At 39.4% G+C, this 20388-nt stretch overlaps 1 protein-coding gene across 4 annotated transcripts in view; it reads right to left on the reverse strand.

Annotated features, from left to right (window-relative positions):
* Window positions 1-5334: 5334 nt before the first annotated feature.
* The window catches only part of CAPSL (calcyphosine like), a 38594-nt gene continuing 23540 nt past the window's right edge, over window positions 5335-20388 (reverse strand). For 3 of the 4 annotated variants that reach the window (XM_077115150.1, XM_077115151.1, XM_077115147.1), the window contains exons 3-5: window positions 20129-20306; window positions 19639-19848; window positions 13041-13683 (exon numbers count right to left, since the gene is read on the reverse strand). In XM_077115150.1, the coding sequence (XP_076971265.1) occupies window positions 13582-13683; window positions 19639-19848; window positions 20129-20306 (490 nt within the window). In that variant the 3' untranslated portion in view covers window positions 13041-13581. Of the gene's footprint in view, window positions 5803-13040; window positions 13684-19638; window positions 19849-20128; window positions 20307-20388 lie in introns of those variants that run through there. The other variant, XM_077115148.1, reaches the window with a different exon arrangement.

The raw sequence follows: 20388 nt of genomic DNA on the forward strand, positions 1-20388 counted from the left end.
TGGGCTTTACCCTGTGGGTTTTCAAAACTGTATGGGGTCCGATGACCCTTGTGTCCTTTCCTCCCTTTGGAAATGTGTATATGTATCCCATGACTGGTCCTCCTTTGTATGTTGGCAGCAAGTAACTTGCTAAAAGTTTTCAAAGGTCCAGAGCCAGAGAACTTTGCCTAGAACAGACCATGCCTGTAACTAACTTTGATAGGAGTTTGTACTGTTTCTAACTTTGCATTTCATTTGTATTGCTACTGAAATGATTTAAGGATTTCTGATATTGTTATGAAATTGATGTATTTTGCATATGGGGAAAACATGTCCTTTTTAGGGACCAGATGGTGGAATGTGCTGGTTTAAAAGGATGTATGCCCCCTAGAAAAGCCATGTTTAATCAAAATCCCATTTCATAAAGGTAGAATAATCCCTATTCAATACTGTATGTTTGCAACTGCAATCAGATCATCTCCCTGGATGATGTGATTTAGTCAAGAGTGGTTGGATTAGGGGATGACATGACATGTCCACCCGTTTGGGTGGGTCTTGATTGGTTTATTGGAGTCCTATAAAAGAGGAAACATTCTGGAGAATGGGAAATTCAGAGAGAGCAGAGAATGCTACAGCACCACAAAGCAGAGAGTCCACTAGCCAGTGACCTTTGGAGATGAAGAAGGAGGGAAATGCCTCCCGGGGAGCTTCATGAAACCGGAAGCCAGGAGAAAAAGCTAGTAAATGACACTGTGTTTGCCATGTGCCCTTCCAGTCAAGAGAGAAGCCCTGACTGTGTTTGCCATGTGCCTTCTCACATGAGAGAGAAACCCTGAATTCATCGGCCTTCTTGAACCAAGATATCTTTCCCTGGATGCCTTAGATTGGACATTTCTATAGACTTGTTTTAATTGGGACATTTTCTTGGCCTTAGAACTGTAAACTAGCAACTTATTAAACTCCCCTTTTTTAAAAAACCATTCTGCTTCTCATATATTGCATTCCAGCAGCTAGCAAACTAGAATAATGCTTAATGAAAGAGACCTGGGAGATGAGAGATATAGCAAACAAATCTCACTGTAAATTTGGAGAAAGCTTTGTAAAGGCTATAAATTTCAAATTGGGCCTTGAGACATTGAGGCAGTTTAGTGAACAGTGAATATTGGGTATAATTGAAGTATGGGGAAAAGGGAAGGATGTGGTGGTTGATGTGATAGATAAAGGTCAAGGTAAATTGTGAGGGCCTTAGATGTCAGTCCTAGATACCTAGACTGTTAAGTTGGGGGTTGGGGAGCTATTGACTGTCTTGAAGAAATGAAGGTATATGAACCAACCTGAGGCTCAGGAAGAATCATTTTCATATTAGTGTGAGGAATGGGTTGAAAGGTATGAGACTATAAGCAGGAAAACCATCTGGGGACTAGCTCTATATTTGAGGTAAGGGATGCTGAGGAACTGAACATGTACACTGGGATGGACAGGGAAAAGACACACAAAATATAATCAACAGACTCTAAAAAGGTATTCAAAAAGAGGTAAATAAAATAATAGCAGGCACTTTGACAGAGCTTACTTTGTGTCAGGCATAGCTCTAAGTACCTTCCATAGATCATCTCATTTAATCCTCACCCTGTGAAGTAGTCAGTTTTATCATCCTACTTAACAGATGAGGAAACTGAGGTTTGAGAAGTGAAGTACTTTGTCCAATACCACACAGCTGATGAACCACAGGGAGCCGGATTGACATGGAGCCAGATTTTAACCCAGGCAGATGGACCCTAGGGTCTGTGTTCTTAATCACTGTTATTCAGCCTTTTGGCAAGAAAGGAACAAAGGCCCTTGGGTTTCTAACCCAGACAATTGGAAGGTACCATGGCCTAGAGTCATGCTTGGCATAAGTGGAAGATGGGATGGGTTTAGTGAAGGGCAGAAAAGGAAGGATAAATTTTATTTTGGATGTGCTGATTTTAATTAAAAGTGAGCAATGTGCAAATGTCTACCATCTGGGGGCTCGTAACAAAAGAAAGCAATAGCTCCTCTCCCATTTTTATTTATTTTTTCTGTAACTAGCATTATATGTCAGATCTAATATCTTACTAACAACCTGATTTTTAATTTTCCTGATTCTGTATTTTTTCTCCACAAGTTCTTTTCTGTCTGTAATCATACTCAACTTTATTAGTTTAATACATTTGAAGCTTCTTAAGTCTCCTTCCCAAGAAGGGATTTTTAATTAAATCAGGTTGATTAGTTATCCCAAGAAGTAAGATCATTCCCTTCTGATTTAATTTGTTCTTTTAATATGACAATGAGAAAACATCTGATTTTTGTGGTCAGTTCAAAATGAGGTATATACCAAATAATGTGGAAGTAAGATGCCCTCCAAGCAATGTGAAAATTATACATTCCAAATTAGAGCAGAGGTATGTAACAGCCTCTATGTAAAAAAACAAAAAAGAGCACAAAAATCACCCCCAGCCAGACAAGATGTTCCAAATGCTGAATGATGCATTAAAGAATAATTGACGTATCAGAAAAGAAGAGCGTGTCCCTCCTGAGGTGAGCCAGCAAACAAGCACTGGGAAAGCCAAAGTTCACAGGGGCCATCTTTTCTAGACCCTTTCTGAAACGACTATTGCTAAATAACTGAATAACGTTATAATTATAGTTAGGCTTCCTACAAAGAGATCTGCCCATAGGACAAAAATTTGATTATTTGCTAACATAACTTGGTTCATTATGTTTAATTGGCCATAGTTACAATTCCTACAGAAGGCCCTTACGTGGACATAGATGGTAAATTCTTAGGCCCTGTAGCATAGATGCAGATAAAGGATGAGTTGTGACAGCAAGAATTTCAAGGTCCAGAATAGGCCATCAATGCTCAAGTGACAGGGCTTGCTGATTGGAGAATTATTTCTTTATGTGGCTGTATACACTGTCCCTGGATGTCAATATGACCAAAGATAGACCTCAGTTCCACACTCCTCCAGCCAAGCAAAAACGTCACTCAAGTATCTCACCTGGGCTCCCGAGACCACCAAGCATGCCTCCATGAGAAAATGAGATGCAGTGGGGACCGACTTCACCCTCTACTATTCAAATGAAGAGACAACTAGTTGTCCACCAGAATGTCTTCTCTCCTCCCATTGTGTAGATTTTCTTAGATAAGAAGATTTCTGCCAGGGTCTACATTTCCCAGGCCCTCTTGCATTTAAATGTGACTAGTTATCATCATATGAGAATGGGGGCAGAAGTTCCATGTGTCACTACCAGGCCAAAGCTTTTCAGAAACTGGTGTACTCCTTCTGCACCCTTTTTCCCTTCAGTCATGTGGATAGCACTGACTACAGACCTTAGAGAACAGAATCACAAAATAGAGGGAGTCTGAGGCCCAGAATCACGACACAGAGGCAAGTTGTTGATGGGCTGGGAACATCTAATACATGGTACTGTTTCATGACTGTAAAATAAATATATATCATGTTTGAGCTTTTATAAATTTGAGCATTTATTTGCTATAGCCACCAGCTTTACCCTACCACACCACATGTATATTCTCTGCACCGCTTAGAGGTAGCTGAGAGTAAATCACTAAAACAACCCTTAATTGAAAGCTATATCATTATTCTCTCCCATGCTCAAACCCAGACTAGGGTCTTTAGCTTGTCCTCAAGAAACATGGGAATTGTATTCTCCATTGTGCTGGTTTGAAACTGTTATGTACCCCCAGAAAAGCCATGTCCTTTTAATTCAATCTTGTGGGGGCAGGCCTATTCTTAGTGGGACCTTTTGATTAGGTTCTTTCCATGGAGATGCTACCCAGCCCATTCAAGGTGGGTCTTAGGAGTCCTTTAAGAGGGAAACATTTTGGAGGAAGCTCAGATGCAGACATTCGAAAATGCAGAAAGAAAATGTTCAGGAGATGTCAGAAAGACCTACAGGAGATGAGAGAGCCTTTTGAAACCAGGAGCCTGGAGACAAGGACAGCAGACATCACCATGTGCCTTTCCATGTGACAGAGGAATCAGGATGCCAGTTACTTTCCTCCAAATAGAATCCATTTGTGGAGTCTTAATTTTCTTAGCCTTAAAATGTAAATTTGTAACTTAATAAATCCCTTTATAAAAACCAATCCTTTTCTTGTATATTGCATTCCAGCAGCTTTAGCAAACCAAAACATCCATTAGATTGCTGGCTTGGCATTCTTATTTTACCATCAGTTGCTATGAGCTTGTTCAGTGTGCATCTGCCATGTGAGATGGGCCTGTTTCAGTGGAGTGACAGATCTTAGAGGCTACAGGGGTTCATTCTGGCTCTTGTTCAATTCTCCAAGTGAAATGCCACCCCAGGAGACCTCTTGCAAAACTCATTTCTCCATTAAGCATGTCTGGGCAGTATATACATTTTATTACTCCCACCCCATCACATCATGACTTCAAAGACAAGTACAGGAAGGCCTAATAGTCAAAAACTACAAACTAGCTAATAGTCAGCCACAGGTGGGCAGATAATAAAGGAAACACACTGGGAATATCCTGGCTGGTGTGTTTTTATTCCTTGCTACTCAAAGTATTACCTGAGGCCCATAGCATCAACATCACCAGGAGCTTGTTAGAAATTGGGAATTTCAGTCCTCGTTCCAGACCTACTGAATCAAAATCAGCATTCTAGCAAGCTCCCCAGTGGCTTATGCACTCATTAAAGTTTGAGAAGTACAGCCTTCGCCTTCCATTTCATCTCCCACTTTCACTTTTACCCTTTGCAAAGCAAACAAAGGGCCTGTGGGTAAGTGTGTGGTCAACTTACAGCCATTTGTTTTTTGTTTTTTGTTTTAACCTGAGAAACCTCTAATAGAAAAATAAATCAGTCAGAAAACTGGACATCAACCTGCCTTGTGGAGCAGTCGAGAAGTGGCTTCACAAAAATGAATTCCCAAGAACAGGTTCAAGTCTTCCTCTCTGGTTTACCCTGAAGTTCCAGAAAGCTTCCTAGCCTTCAAACAGGTGCTTCTTTTTGCCTGGGCACTCTCTTTGATCCTACTGAACTGAGCGAGTGCGAGATCCTTCCACAAAGCCCAGCGCACAACTGGGACGGGCCAGCAAGTTCACCTTTCTTTTCTCACCAGAGGTACCTACCTCTTCTGCTCAAGCAAGAGTGTGAATTTTCTGAGTTCAGCCCTCTGTATTAAAATCTGAGCATAGCAACAATGAAATTTAAAAAATCATTAAATTCCAGAATAAAATACAACTTACTTTTATTTGTAGAGTGTTAGCCAAGGAAAATATTAAAATAAGTAGGCTCAGAAAATTTCATACCTTTTATTCTCACCTGCTGACACAGAATCCTGAGACAGTAAATAAAACAAAGGCATGAGGAAGCTTCTCGATTTATACCTACGAGGCGAACATCTATAACAAGGAATATGTTATTTCACCTGGGAACCACTTTCCAATTTCACTCAGAGTTTTCTTTCTTTTTTTTCCCTTCCTTCCTTCTTCCTTTATTTCTTTCCTTCTTTTTTATCTTTCTTCCTGATTTCAAAACATATCCTAAGCCACTTGCAGAAATGAACACGTTCCAGAGAATAAAGTAAGGAGACTGAAGACCTATTGCTTTAAAAAACTCCACATCTTTCAGAGAGTCATTTACATCTTACAATATCCAACAGCATTAATCTTCTTTCAAGCTGAGAGTCCCTAAAGAATTAGTAGACAAATGTCATAATCTCCATGATTTTGTCATCATTAAAATGAAATAGGCATCGGTGTCAATAGAAGCACTAACACCAGCGTAATAGTTCATAAAGTCTTCTTTGGAAACCTGTGGAATAAAAGACAAAGGAAGAAAGAAGGGAAAGTATCAAATATGTCATAATGGAGCATTTTAAGTTCTTCCTGAAATATTGCCTGTCCAGTTCAATTAGCCACTGGGGCTCAAACGGGGTCAGGGTATTCCGGGAGAGGCCCAGCCTGCCCATTGACCAGCCACAAGTCATGATTTCTTTGGTGTAAGATAAGGTCTCTAGGGGAAGAGAAATGAAACCACATAAAGTTTCAGTGGCTAAGAGATTTCAAATATAGCCAAGAGGTCATTCTGGAGCCTATTCTTATCAGGATATATATACCCCTTTCAGTTTTTGGTGTATTCGGGCAGCTAGAGGGAAATACCTATAACTGTAATCCAATAGCCTTGATTCTTGAAGATGTTTGAAGAACTATATAGTTTTTAGGGTGTGACCGTGTGATTATGAAAACCTTATAATTCCCTTTATCCAGTGTATGGGCAGATGTGTAAGAAAAAAAAAAAGACAAAAAAAGAATAAATAATAGGGGAGAGGAGAGTAAGGGATGTTTTGTGCATTCATTTTTTACTTTTACTTTTATTCTTATTTTTATTTTAGGGGTAATGAAAATTAAAAAAAAATCAATTGTGACGACTGCACAGCCGTATGATAATACTGTAAACCACTCACTGTACAATTTGGATGATTATATGGTATGTGAATGTATAGTATATCTCAATAAAATTGCATTTATAAAACAAACAATAGAGAAAAAGATAAGGTCTCTAGAACTGTACCATTTAATACCATAGCCACTTAGCCCTATGTGGACATTTAAATTTAAATTAATTAAAATTAAATATAATTTACAGTTGCTCAAAAGGCATTTGTGGCTAATAGCTCCCATATTAGACAGTACAGATATATAACATTTCCAGCATCACAGAAAATTCAATGGGACAGCTCTTTTTTAAAGTGTCCTTTGTATAATAGTACCTGTAGCTATTACTGATGCTTCAGGGTAGAGAAATGTATAGCATAAACCAATAGAGAAAAAGCTCTTTAGGGAAAGGGAAACTAGACCAAACACATTTTGAAGTGTGATGGGTAGGGAAAAAATTAGAGAATGAATGGGGCACTGCCCAGGAGCCTTGGGCATCCAGGAGTATAAAATACCTAGTGTTCAATAATAGGGTACTGGGCAACTAGCCATATGGGAGGTGCTAGAAGGCAAACTTTCTTGACTTCTCAATTTGGCCAGGATATGTTAGTGCTTCCTGGTTGGACTCGGGCTTCCTACACTGGGCAATGAAGCAAGAGCAAAGATACAGAGAGCAGAAATCAGCACTTAGGTTCCTTCTCTCTCTACACCTCCTCTTAACCTCCCCAACTCCTAATAACCCAGCACAGAGCACCGATATTTCCCCACAATTCTAGAAGTGCCACCCAGAGGCCAAGGCATTCTGGGAACTTGCTTGTCTTCTAGGTGAAAATAGTGCAACCCTGCAGGGAGAGGAATATCAGCATCAAAATTTCCAACTCTTGTTCTTGGCTGTCAAAATAATGGTTTTGTGGGTAAAATTGAAGAAATTCTATCAAATCAGAACCATGCTAACGGCAAGGCACAAGCTAAAAATACATGACAAAAAGACAAAGCTGGTGTACTAAATGAAACCCTACTTAACTTTTTTTTTTTTTTTTGTATATTGTATGGCAGGTTCACATTTCATTATTTTTCCATGGGTGTATCCCATTATTGCCACACCAATTGTTGAACTTTTGCTTGTTCGTTTTGTTTCGGGGGAAGTGCGTGGACCAGGAATCGAACCGGATTCTCCCACATGGCAGGCGAGACTTCTACCACTGAATTACTCTTGCACCCACTGAAACCGTACTATCTTTGTAGTTTAAAAACTTCTGAGTTTCTGCTTTTGAGAAATGATATCCCAATGATAGCCGACAAGTTCTTACTTTCAATGCACAAATAGTTTACCATTGCAAGCATTTACAGCTTTGTAAACAAAATGATTTTTGAATTTATCTCAAAATATCATGAAAATATTGCTTTATAAAATGTTGTTTTTGAGCTTCAATTTGCATTAAAAATAAGATAGGATTGGCATATAGGAACACTTCAGTACCTCTTAAGAAGCATGAGTTAGTAATGCATATACAGTATTGTCAATTAACAACTGTCCTAGGAGTATTTTAGAGGACGTGTAGGAACTTTTTACGACTAGCATACTAATCATGTTTGTATGTAAATAGATATCTCCAAGTACCTATAAAGCATATAGTCTATTAATAGAGGCAGACAGCCTTTCTAGTCTTCTTTACATTGCTGAATTGCTTAACAAGACCTTTCTCTTTTTTTTTTTCCTTTCTGTCTTTTTTTTTTTTTGGTTGGGGGGTCAGGGTCTGGGAATCGAACCAGGGTCTCCCACATGTAAGGAGAGCATTCTATCACTGAAGACCCTTTCCTTTTTTTTAGTAAATTACTTTTACAAAAGTAATCTGTTTTATCTATACTAAAAAAAAAAACCCTACTTCTGTTAGCTCAATTAGTGAAGCCTAAATTACTGGCGATTTCCTAGTGCTAAATGAGATTTTAGGCATGACTAAATATGAAATTTGTGGAACCGGACTTTATTTCCCAGTGCCCTTGGAAACTAAAGGAATGATCTGGGTTTCCAAACGTAAAGCCCTAACATTTGATAATGTCCCGCTTTTGTGTAGTACTTTATTCCATCCGTGTAGGCGCACTCTGAGACTTTTATTACCCTGGAAGTGTGGCAAGCAATGCTGCCAGCTGTCATTTTCTCTCAGTTTCAGGTCTCCATTTCATTGTAAGGCTCTCTTGGAACTCCGATGACATCAATTCCGCATGTGGCCTGAGCATCTTTAGGAGATGAGCAACTCAAACATTTCAAGCTTAAGACCAAGATGTTCCCAGAAAACTAACAAAAGTCTCTGAATGCCTGGTGTTATGGTCAGTAAGGAAAAAGTTCCTCAAGACTTTGATGGCAGGAGTACAAACTATATACTCATACCTTGCTTCAAATATCAGGTGCTTGAACTCTGAGTCACAGGATACCTGTTAAATTTATTAGTGGGTCTAGGGCAGAATTGGAGATTAGAGATAGTTATATATGGGCAGCATAATGTACAGCTGGGTCAGACCTTTTACCACGTTGGAGCTGCTTGCTTGGCAGCAAGACCGGAAGCCAGATTCCCAGCGATGACAAGGACATGGGGTGAAATAGAATTTTATCAGCAGTGTTCATTGGCTGCCAGCATTTTCACTAAACCCCAGGGAAATAATAAATAAATAGGATAGGAAGAAGAATCTAGAACAAAAGAAAAAAAGACCATCAAATTTTGTGATTTTTTTCCCCCGAGGCTGTATACCTTTCTGATAGTTTGCAAGGTCTATATCAAAACCTCAGCTACTACTTGGTTGCCCATGTTTTCAGTGGAGCACCTTCCACCCAATTTTACTGAAGGAAAAAAACTGGCTTTGGCAAAGCAGGTGTGAGAATCAAGCAAGAAGGTCATGCTATTCTCAGAGAGGAAGAACTGTTTCACCACAACCTCTCACCACACCACCTGAGACAGCAGAAAGAATTCTTCTCACATAAGCAGTGTTCTCAGAACCCCATTAATCATTTGTTGATGTTCCTTTCAACAGATTTCACCATTATCTGTTGCAGAACAAATCATTTTAAGAGATTAATTAGTGGTTTATTATTATTATTATTACAACAAAAGATCTAGCAGCAACTTGGGGAGGCATAAAACCAAGCTTAAGAACATTGGCTTTCAAAAGGATCAATTACTGGAAAATCGATAACATTGTTTGACAATCGATTAGATCCTTGACACTTTGTTTTCTGTTTGAGTAAAAAACTCCCCTAAAATTTAAAACTTTGCTAATTCATTCCCCAAGATCTTCATTTAAAAAGAACTGTCTATAACCTCCAAGAAAGGAAGTTGGTCAACCAAGCTGGAAAATTAGAAGTTGTGAGGTTTTCCAACTTATGCCCAAAATAGATATGCATAAATCCAAAAAGGTATACTACTCAGAAGGTGTTAGTAGAATTTCATGAAGGAGGAGTGGAAAGGTACTCACATATCATTCCCAAATAAATTCGGTTAATTTAATAATCTCCACTTGATTAAACATCAGCATAACAGAGCACACATTTAGGAAGTTTGGTGAGGATGGATTCCTTACCTACTTTCACTCCCATGGCTCAGTGAGACAATCTACAGGAGCCAAGAGAAGCAAAGGGCCAAGACAATTATTTGTCCTGGAGAATAAAGGGATTTTTTCGTTGTATTGTCTTGACAGTTTGTCTACATTCATTAATTTGACTACAGAACTCTATGACATGCTGTCAAATGAAGGATTCCAACTGTCCTGCTTTCAGAGGCTGGGATAAGACTCAGAGAGGAGAATTTCATGTACCCACACTTTCCTTCCTTCTTTTTGTCCTCTAGGACCTCTTAGCAACTGTGAGCTCTTAGTTTAGTTTGAAACCCCTATTGACCAGTGGTTTGGTTTGCATTTACTCCAATTCATGGCTCGACCCTGATTGCCTACAACACTGCATGGCACAAAGTAGTGACTCAATAAAAACTTGTGGATGGGATGAATTGTTGCCCTAAAGCTGTAATGTGTGCAACATCAACCTCCAGCCCATAGGCTGGATAAATCAATTCCATCTTGAAAGCAGCTCTGAGGGTATAAAACTGACTCCATGCATGCTACCAAACCCCAAGGAAAAAGTACATTGCCTCCCAATGCATCATCTGGGGCCTAAGGAGTAATCCCAAGGTTAAATGATTGTGAAAACCAGCCCCACCAACCAGCTGGATGAATTCTTCCATAGTCACAATTCAGCTTAAGCAGCTTGGATTTCTCTGAATGGAAATTGGTACAAGATGTACCGACTCTTGATAGTGTAGAGTCTGGGTGTCCTGCTGATCTTGTATAGGTTTGTCTTTAGGGGAGTTAGAAACTGAGATTCAGTAATGTTATTAGTGGCTTGTTCTATAAATCATGATCTTAGAATTTTTACAAGCTAATCAGATCATTCCTTGATGTTAAGAATTACTGATTGCATATGTAGAATGGTAAAAAAAAAAATATATATATATATCATGGGTTCAGGTTTTCCTTATATATAATGGAATAATAAATCTATAATGGAATAATAAATCTATGCTGGTGGCATTATGTGATAATTTGTGGATTAAAATGAGACTGAAATGTTTTTAAAGATTTATCTTTTTCACTTTATAAATTCATTTTATGAACACAATAGGTAATTTAAGATATATGAAAGAAATAAAAGTTATTTGTAATCCCAAAAAAACAAACAAACAAACAAACAAACAAAAAAACTGGTAGGAGTGCCTGCCCATGCAAAAAGAAAAAGAAAAAAAAAACTAGTAGGGTCATCATTTTTTCATCAGCTTCTTTGTTTAATGTCCTATCTGGGGTCCATGCCCAACAAGCAATGTGGTCTGGATACTTTTACTGTGTTTTATCTTCTGACCCAAATGCTTACACTTTAAAATTGCAAATGGAATAATGTTTAAAATGTGCATGTTAAATAAACAAAAAAATATATCCAGAAAAAAATTGTTACCAGATTGAAAAAAAGAAAAAACTTCTCTGTTCCCACTGGTACTAGAAGGAGTATAGTTAAATATTGAATGATTACTGACTATGCCAGAAATCAGAAATGAGACTCAGAGTGTAGGGTCCTTAACTACCAGGGTATTAGGAGATACTGTTTGCAGAGGGTTAGAGGGTCTTAGAAGAATCTTTGTCTGGGGCCCAGAACCCAAACTGCTAGAAGGGAGGTAACTGAATCTGACCAAATACGCTGTAAGGCACAGGTTATCTGAAATCTGATAGCGGTGTCTTCTGCCCCCATTACACCGGAGGCAATGTACAAGTGGGGAAGACAAAGCTGATAGCTGTAGCCTAGTTCTTGCTCAGAATCACATGCTAATGCTATGGCCCCAGCTAAGAGGGGCATGAGTCATACCCAGAATCAGAGGCACAAATCTATTTAGAGCACTAGGCTTGAGCCCTACCATGCCCAGGAAACCAAGGACCTCTTCCTTGTCATTATCTGTAAAGCACAGGCTGAAGAAGAATGGATACTTTTTCTTTGTATTTCTTAATAATTTCTTTGGGCTTTCTACATAACTTTTGCATATTTCTTCAAAATATCTTTCAATCTACCAACTTCTGCGGAAGCCTGGACTATAAACCCAATGGGAAACTAAACTTATGAAATCGTTTTTATTTTTAAGCTGGCTTCCCAGGATGTGGGGATGCTTCCATCCTCAATGGCAAAAGATCCCTTTTCCAGCCTGTCATCAGGATAGAAACAAAATATTGTTTCTTAAATGTTAAGAAACAAAACAAGGTGCCCTCTTTGAAGACTGCTACAATTCTTCTTCTGAAAACATCTGTTTTCAGAAATTTTGAATCAATGTATATTCTAATCTCAACTTCCAAGTCTGGGAAACTAAAAGTAAACAAATCAATTGGTACAAAATTTGCAAGTGTGTTCAGGCCCTGAACACAGAGTCACTTGAATACATGAGATTTTAGCAGACTGTTGTTCCAACCCATATCCCTGAAACAGGAGATGAGTGCAACCAGCGACAGAGGGACAGGAGACAGCAAAAAGAGGGACCATCCCCAAGTAGTAAGACAGGGTGGCCACCCTGCTCTCCTCTTCCCACCAGCTCTTTCAATCTGTTGCATCAAGCCCAGCAACCAATGGGCCATCTCTGGTCCCAGACACAGAACCCATAAAGGGAGAGCTATAGTTTCAACCCTTATTTTCCAGTTTCCAGAACTGCCTTTGCTTCTAGCGGTCAGCCTTTCATGGGAGAGATTCCCACCCATTAACAAATATGAAGCCAAGGAGTAGTGCTGGGAGGAGGCGGCTTTGACATAAAATGTGTCAGGATGGAAAACCTGCTTTGGAGGGTGCCCAGGATCTTAGCCTATACTCCACCCAATCTCCTGGTGTTGGCGGGAGGGAACTTGAACAAAGTTAGCTGATAGCAATAAGGGGAGAAGAAAACATTTCACTGGGTGCTTGCTGATATGGTGTTGCCCACTCGCAGGGCAGGATGTCCCACATAAACCCACGAGTACAGGCCAGCCTCAAAACCTTAACCACAGGAACAATTTGAACAGTCCTGGTTCTCTTGCTCAAGGAAATGACCTCCATGCTCACACCATTCCTGACGATGGCAGTTGTCAAAAAGAAAATTCCATTTTAAATCTATCTGCCAAGCCAAGGCTCCCCCACATCAATGCCAATGCCTGGTCTCCTTCTGGTCCCCAAAGTAGAACTGAAACACTTAAAGATGTACAGTCAGTTACAAAAACAGATGGAGACTCCCATCTAGAAATGGGTCATCTAGAATGGGGAGACAGGCTGTGGGTAAATGAGTAGAGGTTAAAGTGAGCAGATTCAGAATTGGTGAATGGTCAAGGAAAAAACCTGATATTTATTAGCCAACTGTATGCATTAGCCATGACGCTAAGAATTTTACAAATGTAAGTATATTTTAGAGCTAAGGAAATAGTCTAGAGAAGTTAGGGTAGGAGGTAATTAATATCTTTATTTCTGCCTTTTTCTCTAGCCATAGAAAATGCAGTATGTTTTGACATGGAAGGAATACAGGGATGAACAGGAAATCAAATATGATCCTGTTTTTGAGCTGATGTTTAATCAATTGGGGCTGTCCCCAAGGCCCTGGTTCCCTAGGTCATACATTTAGAGCTTCCAGGCGGTTCTCATCATGACGATGAAATACACATCAGTGTCAATGGATGCGCTCACTCCTGCATAGTAGTTCATAAACTCTTCGGGAGTCACCTGCAGTAAAAAATTAGAAACAGAAAGAGAAACTTCGCTTCTCACTGTTTCAATGGAGGCCCAGCTTCAATACCTGCAAATGGAGAAAAATTTAAGTCAAGAAAACCATGTGTGTGTGCGCATGTGTGTGTGCATTTGCATGTGGGGTTACAGCTGAGGATTGGACCTAAAACAAGAGAAAATGTGAATTCAAGGATGGCAGCAAGAGCGGCACAGGGGAGGAAGTAGAGGGGGAAAAAGGAAGAAAGCCTTGAAAATTTCCAAACCAGCCTAAAGATGACACAGGTTCTTATCTTTCTTGAAGAGCAGGAGTTCATCTGTACAGATAAGAGAGAATGAAACTGAGAACACCAGAAAAAAATGTTCTTTAACTGTAATTAACAGTCCTTCAGTGGCATGTCAGAAACTACATTTCATGTCCTTGCATCAGGATAAGTGATATTTCACCTTTGAAATAATGGAGCTCTTCCTGAGGGTAAAGAAGTAGATTTCTAGTTAAATGCTCCTCTGTTGCATGCATTTCTAAGATACAAATTACTCATTCAAGGCACAGAGTGAATAAAATCCATACCATCACTCCTCACCCCACCCACCCCAGGTTCTCTCTCAATCCCACACCTTTGACTACCTCTTTGCAATATCAATTAATGCATTTACAAATGTTTGGATTTTGTATTACTTTGCTTTTTCAAAGAAGAAAAATAGCATTAGTTATCAATCATATTTCTTAATAGTTGAGGTGATATGTCTACTCCAACTCAGCCATGCTGAGTTGGATTCACAGAAACAATTGTTCAGAGAATTTGGTGAACTCTATGGTTTGACTGATCACTATCACTGATTTACCATTCAATTTAGCCAGAAGTGGGTGTACTAACCTTCTGTGGCTGCCAGAACAAATTACCATGATCTTGATGGCTTAAAAAAGAAGAAGAAATGTATTCTCTTAAAGGTCTGGAAGCCAGGAGTCCCAAATCAAGGTGTAGGCAGGGCCATGCTCCCTTGGGGGCTCTGGGGGAGAATCCTGCCTTGCCTCTTCCAGCTCTGTTGATGCCAGCTTTCCTTGACTTAAGGTCACATCACTCCAATCTCTGCCTTTGTCTTCAGATCCCCTTCCCTTTGTGAGCCAGTCTCCAAATTCCCTCTGACTCTCTCTTTTATAAGGCTACACACAATTGCATCTAGGGGTTCCCTTAACCTAATCACATCCTGGACCATATAACATAACATTCACTCATTAGGCTTTAAAGCAATATTCATAGATCCTGGGGATTAGGACATGGAAATATCATTTGGGGGGTTACCATTTATTTCACTCCAGTGTGGATCTGCTTTTATGAGAGAACCCAGATGCAATAATAATGACCATCTTGGAAATTCATTGTTCTCTACTTAGCCCTCAATTTTCAGTGCTCACAAAGGAATAAAAACATCATGAAAAGTGAAATCCATAAAATATTCAAAGACCTTTTTCTTGCCCATAACATCAAGTCCTCTCCCACCAAGTCTTTGTGAGCCTTTTCTAAGAATCATATGGGCAAAAAAAAAAAAAAAAAAAAAAAATCATTTTTGCTGAAATGATAAATGAACATAAAAAGACCATTATAGCATCCACAGTTCTCTCCTTTGTCCTTCCTCCATCCTGAAAATAAATAGTGATAATCAGTAGGAAGGAAGGTGTTGAACTGAACTAATAGTTAAGCTGTGGTTATCAGTGGTTTCTAAGTATAAATAAATCATATACTGGCATCACCCTTGCTAATGTCTTCCTCTCTGAAATTTCTTTATTTCTGCCATCCTGTAAGTTCCCCAACCTCTGCTTTGAAACACTCTCACTTGAGCCCCATAAACCACGGCTTCACTCCTTCCATACTTCTGGGCACTGTGCTGGGTACCAGGACGGGGTTTTTCTTTGAGGTCTTTGGCCACCTGCAGAAGCATCTGGGACGTTTGCCATAAATGCAGATTCCTAGGCCCTAACCCAGACCTACCGAGTCAGAATTTCTGAAAGAGTGGCTCTGAAATTTGCTTTTTTCAACAAAGTATCCCAATTAATTATTCAGCTCATCAAAATTTGAGAATGTTAAAGATGATAATGTCTTAGCTCTCAAAGAAGAGCTCCAGGCTGATGTTGGGATCAGAGAAGTAAATAATTTCAACACCACATAGTAAGAAAGAAACAGGCACAGGACTGTGTGTTGTTTTGACAGCGCACTTTAACTTAGCGGTTTGACTGGAGGACAGAAAAAAAAATTGTTAACCCCCTAACTTTTTTAGTCTGGTTGCTGTTGTTACTGATGCTCACCTGTCCATCTGCTTGCATCCCCAGGGTGGCAGATGTTGAATGTAACTCGTCCCACTCCACACCCTTTCTAATACCCCTTTCCCTGGCTTTCCTCTGTAACAAAAATTGAAAAACAAAAAAATCTCACTTTCCCAGACTCCCTTACAACTGAAGCTGGGAATAATCCAACGATAGCATTCTCAGCCATAAGATACAAACAGAAATCTGATACGGATTTCTAAGGAAGCCTTTGCCTTCCTGCTACAGGGTCTGCCCCTCCCTCAGCACCCTCTCCCCTCTTCCTTCCTCTTACTGTGCAGAACTCAGATGTGCTGGCTAAAATTAAACAGACCTCTTGAGAGTGTGAGCTGAAGGCCAGGAGAATCATGGACAGCCTTGCTATCTGTGAACCACCCAACTGAGGACATTTTGTAGAATGAAAATAAAAAAAAGCCCTAATTTGTTATTCCAGTGTTTAATAAAATGTTCCATTATGTGCAATTGAAAGCAAATTCTGATACACCAAAGCACACCCCATCCCTCAATCCCCATGTCTCCCAATTGGGTGGAGAAACCAGGAGACGAGTAACCTCTGAATGGAGAGTGGAGAAGGAATCAAAGATGGAGTAAGGGATAGGTCAGATTTAAGCCCTTTTTGGAAGTAAGACCACATGAAGCCAGAAGTCAGAGCTAATATGTTTGCTCATCTCAGAAAAGGCCATCAGTTATTCTTAGCTAAGTGCCTATGTTATAACTTAATTGTTTTGTTTCTCTTTAGGGAAATCCAGCCTAGTCTTCTTTTGGTAGACTCTCGGCCATGCTCATTTTATTTGACAGAGTATTTATTATGGCCAGGGGGAGGTCCCAGATGGAGGCAGTGGAAATATGAGTCATGATAAGAGTACAGTCCTTTTTCCTCCTTTCCAGACTGATTAGGAGATTCTAAAATAAATTCAGTTTATCTACATGCATTCAGTAATACATACGTAATATATTTAATTACTTTAAAATGCCTCTAGGAGATGGATGAGGGCACAAGACTCATATCCCCTCAAAGGTCAATCCACTTCTAAGAGACTTTTTTTAAAAAGATCTGTGATTATAAAACAACATATATTTAAGAAAGATTCAACAGAGATGGTTAAAAAAATAAAAAAAGAAGTGAAAGCCTCACCCAATTAGAGTAGAGCTTAGGGACAGAAAACAGGTGAGGGAAGCCTGTTTCACACATTATTTAATTGCTTTCATAACTCCAGCAGAATGGCTTCTGCAAAGCAAAAGACAGAATGTGCAGGATTGCTAACACCAAATTCCGACTGCTGCAAACCTCCATAATCTTTACGAGCATTTGAGAGCTTAGCCTAGGTTGTTAAAATTTCGCACATTTGAATATTATCCTTGAAGAGGGACTTCACTAACTTTCTTACACTAGTCTAAGTTCTTATTTGAAAGCAACTATACTTTTTAACCACATATGAACTTACTGGCTTCGAATGTGGATGTGCTTCGCCATAAGAAATCTTTATTTTGCTTTACTGTTTTGGGGCTTCTTTGTTGTTGCTATTTTTTTGTCTTCTGGGTTTCTCATTTGTTTTCATTATGAAGTTTTGGGTGTACACGTATAAAACAGCTCAATTTGCAAAAGGCAAATTAGGGGCTAATTATTTGTTTTGTCAACAAATTTACCATGGAGTTCTCTAACCTCAACAATTCCTTGTACATTTAAAATAAGATTCAATGTACAAAGGTCTGAATCACACACTTTTCAGAAATGATTTCATTACATCCATTAAACAAGATGATTCCTGTAAAGCCCTTAGCACAATGCCCAGTAATAATAAAGCGCTCAATAAATGTTTCGCAGTTCCACTATCATGCTAAGTGAGGTTCATATGCATATTATCTTTGCCTATTAAAACAGGTATTTCTGAATCTTTTAGAGCTATAGAACTCAAATGCAAATGCATATAAGAGTCATCCGGAGCAGTTATTAAAACTATTCTTGGGCTCCACCTCCCCCCAAAAAAATCTGCTTCTGAGGTTCTGCAACGCAGCCCAGCAATCTACATTGTGAGAACATACCCCTGGATGTTGGGTATTAATAATGCCCAGCCAGAGTTGGGTATTAATACAGGGTCTATGATATTCAGGTGACATCAAATGCTGTGACTGCTAAAAGTCCTAATAAGCTTTATGAGTACTTGAGAGCTTAACACAGCCTATTAAGATAAATGTCAAAAGGTGCAGAGTTAGGGATTTTACATCAGTTGCCAGTAAAATGACTGGCTACTCTGACGGGGGTTAGAGAGAAGAGCAGCTGAGGTTTCCCCTGGTGATGAGGAGGAACCACCTGCAGAAAGAAAGGCACATGAACTCAAAGACCCCACGGAGAGCCGGGCTAATTTGGGGAAGTGGCAGTTGACTATTTTTCCACTGACATCTCGGTGATCAAAAAGCTACAGTATTGTAGGAAAACATACATCGCCATCTTCTCTGAGCCTAAGCATTTAACTGTCCTACACAAATCAAATTCCCTGTTCACCTGCCCCTAGAATCCTTGCAAGTCTATATAGGGAGGTATTACTCAATCCTTGACTGAAGACATGTCAGCAGGAAGAAGAGAAAGACGTTCTGCTTAAAAGTCCTTATTCCTTCGCCTCTTGCTAAGGGACTCACCATGAAGTCTCATGGAAAAAGTTTGGGGAAGTTCCCTGCAGGAGGAGAAATCTCATTTCCTCTCCCCATCATCCCCACCTCCTCTTCCTGCTCACTGCTTCATCCTGTGTGACAAAGGGTTATGAAGTCACCCACCCCAGCGTTCTGCTAATGATAACTGCCATCGAGAGAACCCCTCACCTTCCATCACCACCTCCACAGGACACATGAGAGCTGAACTGGCTCTGCGTAAAACAAAAGTCCATTGTGACTGTCCTTAAAGGACAGATGACATTTCCATCTCATCCTACACACAGTCATGAGGATGTATTTCCTTACCCAACCCAGCCATTCATTTGTAACTTGAAGGTACACGTTAATGGAGAGGGAGTGGTTGCTTTTGCTTTTAAGTTCACTGTAGTTTAGAAATACAGTTTAATCTCAAAGCTCACTAAAAAAGAAATCGGTTTAAATCCCATTATTCAGCATTCCATTTACTGAAAGGTTTCCTTAAATGGTGTTTCTGCACGGAAAAATGTGATGGAAAAATGATGTGTGTAAGGATGAGTGCCAAAGGTATGCCAACAGCTTAAAATGGCTTGTCAACTGCTTTTTTAAAATTTTTGTACTGAATTACAGTCTCGTTTTGAAGTTAAATATGTTTTATTATAGTCTGGTTTATTGGAATGTGGCTTACTGTGTATGGTAAACATAGTAACTGTGGAACTGGATGGTTTAATTAAAATACCACGTTCTCCAGATGAGATGTAGTTAACTTTATGTGGACCCCCTACCAAGAGATGTGTCTGCCAGAGTGTGTGCGTGCACATACACACATATTTTATTACTTTAGTTCTCAACCCCCTAGATGGCTCTTAAGGAAATATTTTACTTCTCTTGAATTTACAACAAATATGGTATGTATGTTGAGGTTTTTAAGGTACTGGTCCTATTTCTGGTTTAAAATTTCAGTCTGCATAGAAGAAATTCCACATAGATTAAGTGCTTTTACTTACCAATCCATCTTTGTCATAGGGTGAATCAAAGTTATCCAGAAATTTCCTGAATACTTGTTCCTCTGACCATTCTCCATTTTGGTACTTTGGATGGTGTTTTGCATTGTACACCTCGCGAAGGTCTTCAATTGTTATAACACCATCTCCAGTCTTGTCTAACTTTCTAAATGCTTGCATAATTACCTCTTTTCGGGCTCTGGACATTGGAGGCTATAAAAAGAGGGAAAAAACACAGATGCACCAGCAATGGGGCCTGGTTTTTTGTATTCTGCATGATTACCTTATTCCCTTCACTGCCATGAAATCGGTTGCGTACATTAAGGGATTTGCCTTATGGTCACTCTATAAAGTCCTCACATCAGAGCTTGGGTCTCCTGTCCATTCCCTCCACAGTGTACTAACGACTGCGGGAACCAGAACTTCACAATGGCCAAACCAAACCACATGAAAGCCAAACTCGGCAAATACACTGATTCACATAATCACTTACTCTTAATGTGAGAAGAAATTCATTGAAGTCTATTGTTCCATTTCCATCTTTATCGAATCTCCTGAAAAGCTCTTCTGCCTCTTCCTTTTCCATGACCACAGCATAGTCATTTAACCCTTTCAAAAATTCTTTGAAATCAAGGGTTCGGTTGTTATTATCATCCATAATTCGAAACACTCTAGAGAAAATACACACAAAGTCTAAAGATTTGAAAAGAAAACCAGTCTCAAGGTTTTTCAAAGTAAAATACAGAAACCTTA

Source organism: Tamandua tetradactyla, chromosome 9, assembly GCF_023851605.1.
Source record: "Tamandua tetradactyla isolate mTamTet1 chromosome 9, mTamTet1.pri, whole genome shotgun sequence".
Taxonomy (NCBI): domain Eukaryota; kingdom Metazoa; phylum Chordata; class Mammalia; order Pilosa; family Myrmecophagidae; genus Tamandua; species Tamandua tetradactyla.